This window comes from Macrosteles quadrilineatus, unplaced genomic scaffold (genome assembly GCF_028750875.1).
Source record: "Macrosteles quadrilineatus isolate MER2022 unplaced genomic scaffold, UCM_ALF_1.0 Scaffold_5__1_contigs__length_97177068, whole genome shotgun sequence".
Lineage (NCBI taxonomy): Eukaryota > Metazoa > Arthropoda > Insecta > Hemiptera > Cicadellidae > Macrosteles > Macrosteles quadrilineatus.
Genome location: NW_026542598.1, coordinates 62,084,289 through 62,094,256, shown reverse-complemented (window position 1 = coordinate 62,094,256; position 9,968 = coordinate 62,084,289). Strand labels below are relative to the sequence as shown.

Genomic DNA, 9,968 nt, shown 5'->3' with positions numbered 1-9,968 from the left:
TATACACATGTTTGAGCACTTCTAGAAGTGCTAGGGAGTTGAAATTTGGCACGCTTGTAAATCTTGAGCCCAAACCCCCAGGAAAATTATGAAAAGTGACATTTTTAAATTTTGACCCCCCGAAAACTCGAATTTCCCCAAGGCCCCACTAGAAACACTTTTTTTCTAGTGGGGCTTTGATTTCCCCCCTATGTTATTCTTATGGGGAATAGCATTAGAATAGCAGTGGTCGACTTTGGTGTGCTCATCTGAACAGTTTAGAAACATGCTAGAGACTTAAAATTTGGTAGTATCGTAGTATGGTATCTTAAATTAACGGTGATGTAATAATAATGTGCATGAATATAAATTTAAAATAAAAACATCACCAATAAATTTCATGAATTTTAAATTTCATGAGGCCTTTCGCCAGCCAGCTGTGTGTCAGACCTATCAGACACGTCACAAAACTGAAGGTTACCGGTAAATGTTTATGTTTACAATAATACATTTTTACATCCAACCTTATGAGTAGTTAAATATGGAAAAGTATTCTGTTAAGTCGTTTCATTGACGAGTCAAGAGTTTCACAAAGTTTGGCATACTGGTTTGCTCTACAAACTAAAACTCATTCTTCCCCACACATTTTTCAATCTCATGAGGTCTTACCTTTTCAATCGACACTTCAGAGTAAAATTTGATGATATTGTTACCCCACTTCACGAAATTCAAACAGGCAGGGAGTTCCCCAAGGAAGTGTATTGGGCCCCGTTCTCTACACATTGTTCACGGTGGACCTACCTGAAAATCCTAATGTCGAAATTGCAACCTTCGCTGATGATACTGTTATTATAGCCTCTCATGAAAATCCTGTGATAGCTTCTCAAATGTTACAGACTGGACTCGATGATCTCTCCGATTGGCTAAAAATGGGGGATCAAAGTAAATGAGAGTAAATCTGCGTCCGGATACAATATATTTACAAGATTAGACACGTGTCCTCTAGTTACCATAAATAACGTTCAAATCTCACAGAGCAATGAGGTTAAATGGGCATGACCCTTGACAGAATACTTATTTGGAAAAGCCACATCTGGAACAAGAGAATTTCGTTAAATTTAAAATTTAATTTATCATCTTTCTTGGCTATATTAAATCAAAATTCAAAATTAACAACAGAAAATAAATTGCTTAAATTAAAAACTATTCTAAAACCAGTGTGGACGTATAGTATCAAACTGTGGGGGTCATCAAGTGAATCAAATGTGAACGTCGTCCAAAGATTCCAATCTAAGGTTCTAAGGCACATTCTACAGGCACCACGGTTCGTTAATAACGAAGTGCTTCACAGGGACAGTCGAACCCCAACGGTCAACAAAGAAGAAATTTCAAGGTTAAGTGACAAAAATACTTAAAGAAATTAGAGTACCATACTAACTACCATGCTTTAAATTTATTTGGCAACATTAACTTAGTTGAAAAGATGCCATGTTTTGGATCCAAACTAAAGTCGTCGTTTTTAGGAGTTTGTGGACTTTAAACTTTTGTACCAATATGAAAAGTTCGTGTGTTGGTTTTATTGTTGGATAAATACTAACTACTGTATTTAAATTTTATCATATTTGCTTATTGTTCTATTTTGTTGAACAGATTGTAAATTAAATAAAATGTAAAAAAAGTAGTTTAGTACATTTTTAGGTAAACTTACAAAAATAAATTAGAAAAAAGTAGAGGGGGACTCATTTAAAACTCACCCTGTGTATTTATGTTGTTTGCTTCAGTAAAATACCTTAAAAGTAATATTATAAAACCACATAAAGTTTAAATTAGTCAAATTTCAAAGCAAATTAGTGCTACCTTATAATATAACTTATAATGTATTATAATGTATCATATTATAATGTGTTGTATTATAATGTATTATGTTATAATATAACTTATAATAATCAGTCATTCAAATAATCATCCTGCTCAGTGATTGCTAGTATAGGCTAAAAAAATAATAAACTCTTCTAGTATTTGCATGGTTAAGACATTTTAGCCGGAAATTAGAGAAAAAAAAGTCCCGCGCTTGTGAAGCGATATTCACTTTTCAGAATAAGTAAAAATATAACCTAAACCTAAACCCTAGAATGAAAGAACTAGAGATGGGCTAAATGATTCCATCGATGTAGCCGCTACAATGATTCCAGCTACACTCGTGGACTCATTACAAGTAACCGTTCCGATTCCAAACGATTACTTCGTTACCGCCGTTACAGAGTAGCCGCAATCGACCGATTGCACTCGTAATCGTCATGGTATTGATACTCCGATGTATTCCAGTTACAGTAACGCCTTTTGAATCAAAGTTTACTGAAGCCAAATAAATATTTTTTTGGTTTGTATCGCAATAAATACAATTTAAATGAGTTTCCAAAATATAGGATTAATGAATTATTAATCATTAATCAATTAATCAATCATCTAATCTATCATTAATTAATTAAAATTTGTATATTATTACACAAATTTATACAATCAATTACTGTAGCAATTTGTAACAATTAAATCATTCTAAGGAAGGTTAGAATAAGCAAAACTACGAGATATGTTTTTGCACATTAATTGTAATCAACACAATTTTAACTAACATTTTTTTAAAATCATAGTGGATTAATTTAATCCTATAAACTGATTTGGATTTCGCATTCAAAAATATCAACTGTTCACCCACGGGTGCGAGGTGGTGGCGGAGTTAGTTAAGCGGAGCGAAGCGAAGCTCTTTGGGATCAACTTCAATGCAATATTTATAAGTGTTGGACTGGACTGTGGAATGGGGTTATCTCGCTTGTCAAGCAAGCTGGTAGCTGGACTCATTTACGGAATCGAAACGGCTTGGAATCATCTTCTCTAAACGATTCCAGGCACATCGATTTGCTACTGTAACGAAGTAATCGGAACCGGTACTCTGATACTTGAGTAACGATTACTTTAGCACCAACCATGTAATGATTACAAAGTAACGATTCCAGTACTTTGTTCCCACCTCTAGAAAGAACCTAACCTCAAAAACAACTAAAGATAGGCCTATTATCTTAAGCAGTGTTTCCATTCGCGGGATTATTATCCCGAAAACGGGATTTTTAGACCTTGAGCGGGATTAAAACGGGATGCGGGATAAAACGGGATTTTCGGCTGTGACGACTATTTTTATTTTTTTCTACTCAATTTTAGAGAAAAACTAACTCAAATTGTTTAAATACTGTAGCAAAATATAATAGTGATGTTTAAGCAACTTATAAAAATGATACGTAAAGTTTAATACTAGGAATTGTACCAAAAAAATCATGCGGGATAAAACGGGGTTTTTCACTGATTTAAAAGCGGGATAAAACGGGATTTCTCGACCCAGTAAGCGGGATTATTTTTTTGGTCGTGTGGAAACACTGATCTTAAGTTTTTACTGTGATTTATAATAAAACGTTTGAAAATATTAGTATATATAAACTGGATGAAATATCAATAACCGGAGGTAAGTTGAAGTGATCAAAAGTTAATAATTCAACTAAGCATTTTAAAACCTTTTCTCTGTTTTAGGGTTAGATTATTTCTTACAGAGAAAATTCAAAAAGTTTGTAATTTAAAATTCCCATGTCATTCTTATGGAGAATAAGTAAACTATTGTAGTTTGCTTGTTTATGGATGTATTTGATCAAAATTCGCAAGCATTTACTTATTTTATATTAAGCTATACAATTTTACCAGAAAACCCGCTTTATTAGTTACCTACCCTTACTGTAGCAGCAAACCTAGGTTACTTTACTTGTTAAACCTAATGCTATTCAAATACTGTAGATTTAATTGAAAATCCAACTAGGCAAATGGAATTTTACTTAGTCTGCTGGTTTACTGCGGTGGGGGTATCAAGTCAGGTATTTACAGCCTTCACCATTCCCATTGCCACCCTTACACCTTTTAGCGAATTTCCATATAGGGAATAAGCTATTACCACAGGTCTCATGGTAAGTTTCGGACCAGGGACTGATTTAATTTTGGTTTGGTGAATTTGTTCATTTCATAAGCTATCAATCAATAAAAAAAACACTCCTTATTAGGCCTACCTTCCCTGAAGCAGCAAACCTTAGTAAGCTACCTACTTATTAAAATAAATGTCAACTCTTTAACATGATTCAGTATGGGTTTAGAAAGGGTAAAAGCACTGTAGATGCCATATTCAGCTTTGTATCTGAGGTAGCGGATGCTCTTGACAGGTCGCAGAATGTATCTGGTCTCTTCTGTGACCCGTCAAGAGTGTTGACTGTGTAAACCATGATATACTGATTCGGAAGTTGCAGTTTAATGGTATATCGGGCAGGACCATCAAATGGTTGTTTTCATTTCCATCTAACAGAAAACAGTGTAGGGAAATTTGCAGTCACTGGGATTAAGTCTGATTAGGCTATAGATTAATTACAGATGGTGTACCTCAAGGGTCCATTCTTGGACCCATACTCTTCTTGGTTTATGTCAATGACTTGCCCATGACCTTAAATTCAAAATTGATTATGTTTGCTGACGATCAATTGGTAACGAGTTACCACGAGTTAATCACGATTCTCGCTTGGTAACGAGTGTAAATCATTTAGTACAATATTGGTTCTCTATACAGAAACATATATATTTGTTGACTAGATTTCAACAAAAGTTCAGTTTACAATAAAATAAAGAGATATCATTAGTTCAGTTGTTAAAATTCTTCAAAGACAAAGATGTCCAAGGTTCTGGACAACTTAGATAAAATTTATTATTTTGAGGAATAAGTGTAGGCACTTAGTAAGTCTGTGACGCTGGTGTGGCAGGTTATTGGTGACTTTTGTACCTATATTATTTTATTTACGATTAGCCACACTGTTTGTTTCATAGACTGTTAATTTAAATCAAATTCTTTATTTTACTATTTTTCAAGTCTATCTTTTGTAATTTTTAGGTATTGGTATAGAGGTTGGTGAAGTGATACAGTGGGCTTGGTAGTCCTATAATCTTTTAAACCCAATTCTAATGTTATTTCATATTAACACTTAGTAGTGCATTTGATACCAAATAAAAAATGTGTTTTTTTCAGAATGGATGACCTAATTAGTTTTGACGAAACATTATCAGATGATGAAGTCGTAACTGCAGCAGGTGTTCTCAAATCTCTCGAAGAAGCATGGTTAAACGAGAAACTCAGCCCAGAAATACTTCCCCATAAAATAGAGCAAGTGGATTGCATGATGGAACAAATTCATCATATGGAAGAGAACCTAAAGAAATTGGATAAAAACGATTTTCGTGTGGGCTTGCACAAATTGGAACTAGACAGGATACGATACCTAATTACCAGCTACTTGAGAACTCGCATCGATAAGATTGAGACTTACGCTTTGAAAATACTTGAAGATGAAAGTACACGTGATCCGGGTGACCGGTATCTTTCTCCTAGTGAATTCTCTTTTGCCAAAGAATATGTAACAAATTTAAATGGGCATTTTAAATCTTTGTTTGTCGGTCTGCCGGAAAGTCTCCAAGATCTTGACACGAACCAGATCATGATCAACCCGAACCTAGAGAGTCATGTGTTTGTAAAAGCTAGCTCTAATGTTCAAGGTGTTATTGTTGATGATGGTGATAACAGAGAGGAAGAAGTCAGCTTAGAAGACAAGTCACAACATATACTACCTTACAAAGCCGTGTCAGAGTATGTCAAGAATGGTCAGGTACAATTGATTTGACAATTTGTTTTTGCCTCAATGTCAGTCATTTTCATAGCTTTTAAATAAATATTTCTTATTTTCTAAAATGTCTTATTTTAAAGGAATTTCCTATGATCAACCAAATATACCCCCGCCGCAGCAAACCTGCCGTCTAAGCGAATTTCCATTAGGCTGAATTGATTTTCAATTCATCTATTTAAATAACATTAGGTTTAACGAGTACCTAGGTATGCTGCTACAAGGAAACTAATAAAGTACGTGTTTTAAGTAAAGTAATTATTGCTTAGTATAAAATGAATATATTTGCCAAGTTTGATCAAAAGATATCCATAAACTAGCAAACTACAACATTTTACAATATTCTCCATAAGAATAACATGGGAATTTTAAATTTACCATTTTTTTAGTTTTCTCCGTAACCAATAACTGTACAAAAACACTTTGATATACTGAATTGTTTGTTTTTTAAAGCTCTTTAAGAAGGTTTAGAGAAAAATTGGGAAATTTTGTGTATTGAGGGTCAAAAGTGAGAAAAACCCATTTTTACCCCATAAAACCCCCCATAAAACCCTGTTCCCATGATCTGATCATGCTGGATCGCGAACTCATTCAAGTTTATCCCGCCTTACACCTTCAAACCAAATTTCATCAAAATCGGATAAAAATTACTCAAGTTATCGTGTTCACGGACACATATCTAATATATAAAATTCTCGTGTCACAGTGTTTGTCTGCAAACTCCTCCGGAACGACTTCACCGATCGTTATGAAATTTGGTGTGTAAATTCTGTAGGTATGCGAATCGGACGTAAACTATTTCCCATTTCGAAATTCTTAAAAGGGCTCCGCCCCAGTGGCTCTGGAGTTTCCCATGTTAACCTTATGAGAAATGGAATTAATGAATCTTAACAGCTGTTTCAATTAAACAAGTTGGTTCTGTTCTATGATGTTCAATAGCATTAAAGTTACAAGGATTACCAACAGGGTGCAGCACTATTATTTCTTTTACATTTATGACAACAGCTAATTTGCAACCAAAAGGTGAGTGAGCGTAGCGAACGAACTTCAACCTGGAGGCGAGTTAGCGTAGCGAACGAGCTAACCTGAAGGCAAGTGAGCGCAGCGAACGAGCTCCAACCTAAAGGTGAGTGAGCGTAGCGAACGAGCTCCAACCCAAAGGTGAGTGAGCGTAGCGAACGAACTTCAACCAGGACGTGATTGAGCGATGCGAACGAGATCATCTTGAAAATTAAACGTAACGGTACTTTCTTTCCATCGGTCTGTCTTAGGGGAAACCTATAACTTAGGCGATACGAAGTTCGCCGGGTCAGCTAGTATATATATATAAATCTATATATATTAAGGTTATCTTATAAAAAGATAGGGCATTTGCCAGGAATTATTAAGGAAATTGACAGGAAAGCAGGCTTACCTTTAAATAAGTCCATAGAGACACATAAAAATTACTGATGTTTTATAAAATTTTGTGATGTTTTATGTGTCTCTATGGACTTATTTAAAGGTAAGCCTGCTTTCCTGTCAATTTCCTTAATAAATCTATATATATATATATACTAGCTGTAACCCGCGGGCTTTGCCCCGTTTAACTTCTTAATTTTCAAGATTATCTCGTTCGCATGGCTCAATCACGTCCTGGTTGAAGTTTGTTCGCTACGCTCACTCACCTTTAGGTTGGAGCTCGTTCGCTGCGCTCACTTGCCTTCAGGTTAGCTCGTTCTCTACGCTAACTCGCCTCCAGGTTGAAGTTCGTTCGCTACGCTCACTCACCTTTTGGTTGCAAATTAGCCGTTGTCATAAATGTAAAAGAAATAATAGTGCTGCACCCTGTTGGTAATTTTTGTAACTTGAATGCTATTGAACATCACAGAACAGAACCAACTTGTTTAATTGAAACAGCTGTTAGGATTCAATAATTTCATTTCTCATAAGGTTAACATGGGAAACTCCAGAGCCACTGGGGCGGAGCCCGAAAGGATTTTTGAAATAAGAATATGCCTATATGTTAATCGGGAATGTGAGCTATCATCATGCCAAATTTCAGCCCAATCCGACCAGTATTTTTCGCGTTCACTTGTCACAAACATACATCCATACATCCAAACTTTCTCATTTATAATATTAGTAGGATATATACATATATAAAAATTTGAACGAATTGTGTTTTTGGCCTCTGGGGACACCAAAATGAAAAAGTAAATCGGTCCCGGGCCTAAGTCTTACCATGAGACCTACGGTAATAGCTAAATTACTTCCCTATAGGGAAATTCGCTAAAAAGTTCTTAAATAGAACAATCCTCGTTTTCATTGATTTTGTGACATTGCACTATGTAGCTTAATAGGAAATATTGTGGAAATTCAGCTATATTAGTCTTCAACACACATAAAGTTGTTTCGTAAGGGCCTATGTAGAAATACACAATGACTAAAGGTGCATTGTTACTGGTGCGGCCGGAACTGCAGTCATTGGACGACAGTCGTTGAACGATAATCGTAGAGCGCCTGCTGCATTGTTTTCAATGGCACAGTTGTCACTGACGCTACTGTAGCCGCAGTCGTATCATAGTCGTAAGACGTCTATCGTACAGGTCTCCTGGAGCAGTCAGAGTCGCAGTCGTTGGACGATTTTTGAGCATTCACAGCTTTTTCTCGAGAAAGTGCTCCGAGTGTACTCAGCCCCAATGTTATTCTTATTGAGAATAATTACAATGTTATACATCGCTTAGTTGTTAATGCATTTTATGATACAATACTTGCTAATTGGTTTTATGTGGTAGTATTAAGACACACAAATGCATTGGAAACTCCCTGAGTACGCAGGTTTGCTGCAACTGGGGTATTACTATATTATTATACTCAACATGTTTTAGTCTGAAAAAAATAATACTGAAGCATTCTAATAGTTCATAAGCTTAATACAAAAATTTGACGAGTAGGCTATAAATAAACTATCCTACCAAGAGCAATTTCCCCATCTCTTGTGATTGGAGAGGGAATGTAGTTTAAATAGTCATCTTAAAATCTTCATTCATCAAACTAGACAAAAACTTAAACTGGCATTTTGAAAGTCTGAAGAACTCAAAAACATTCTCTCATCAGCTTGCAAATATTTGTCTATTTATACCCTGGTGTGGATTAACGTCTGCACGAGTGAGTACTAGGACTATCCGCAGTACTATCCTGAAAATTAGACCAATTCGTATATACCAAGGCAAAAATGTGGTTCGGATTCCACTATAAACTGTAGGTCCCTTAGTTGTATGAGCCATTAGCTGTATGAGCTATTAGTTATCAGCTGTGTCTAAGGAATAAGTCGGTCTTAGTCACCAACAAGACTACAAGATTGTGCCACTCATCATACACTCATCTCCATTAATACTTGGCTTAAAATACCTACTTTTTATGGTCAATTGAAAAGTATTAAAGTATATTTCGAAGTGCCCCTCCTCTAATCGTATTGTAATTATAGGTACTATGTGTGCTAAGTCTTGGAACACTTATTTCCAAAATTTCTCCATCTTCTAGATCTTCACCGAGGCTATATACAGGTAACAAATATCTGAATAGAATCTTATTTTTTTAAAGCCTATAAACTCATAATTCACTATCACTACTTCAACTCGGCAACAGTCAAGAAGCAACTGAACGATTGTATAATAATCGCACCAGTGACAATGCCTACTGCAACGATTATTGCTGAGCGATAATCGTCCAACGATGATCGTCCGACGACTGCAATTCCAGCCGCACCAGTGACATTGCACCTTAAGACATTACATTCTTTTTCAAGCAACAACACGTTGTACGACACAGCAGGTTACATTAAGAGTGCTCATTAATCTCTTCAGACAAGTTAATAATACGCTGTGCTGACAAATCCGGTGTTTGCACACTACTTATCATCATGACAGAATGAGCATTTTTGGTGGTTGAAAGTTTTATTTATCTTTGTGAGTTGTAACATCCTTGTCACAGATCATATAAGCTCCATGACAAGTCGTACATAGCTCAAAGTTGAAATGTAAGAATATAGGGTTGGTTAAAATAAAATATGCTCAAGTACATTAGATAAATCAATAAGCTGAACCGAATGACAAATTTTAATATTATTTGAGCTTACTTAATATGAGCTTTGATATATTTCATTTTCACTATGCCATCAACTTTTGCTTTTGCTTCTTATCCCTTCAGGTATTTTTTTTACAGTTATATTTCCAGCCTGATTATTTCAACAGA

The 9,968-nt window shown here is 35.4% G+C and overlaps 1 protein-coding gene across 1 annotated transcript; it reads left to right on the top strand.

The window, feature by feature from the left end:
- Positions 1–3,398: 3,398 nt before the first annotated feature.
- Positions 3,399–5,784, top strand: LOC128995244 (DNA replication complex GINS protein SLD5-like). The gene is made up of 2 exons (XM_054420195.1): positions 3,399–3,493; positions 5,084–5,784. The coding sequence occupies exon 2, from the start codon at positions 5,085–5,087 to the stop codon at positions 5,730–5,732; it is 648 nt and encodes a 215-aa protein (XP_054276170.1). The 5' UTR covers positions 3,399–3,493; position 5,084; the 3' UTR covers positions 5,733–5,784.
- The last annotated feature ends 4,184 nt before the right edge of the window (positions 5,785–9,968 follow it).

What these genes read in the sequence shown, in the direction of transcription:
- LOC128995244 (XM_054420195.1), top strand. Translation starts at nt 5,085, where the DNA reads ATGGATGACCTAATTAGTTTTGACGAAACATTATCAGATGATGAAGTC.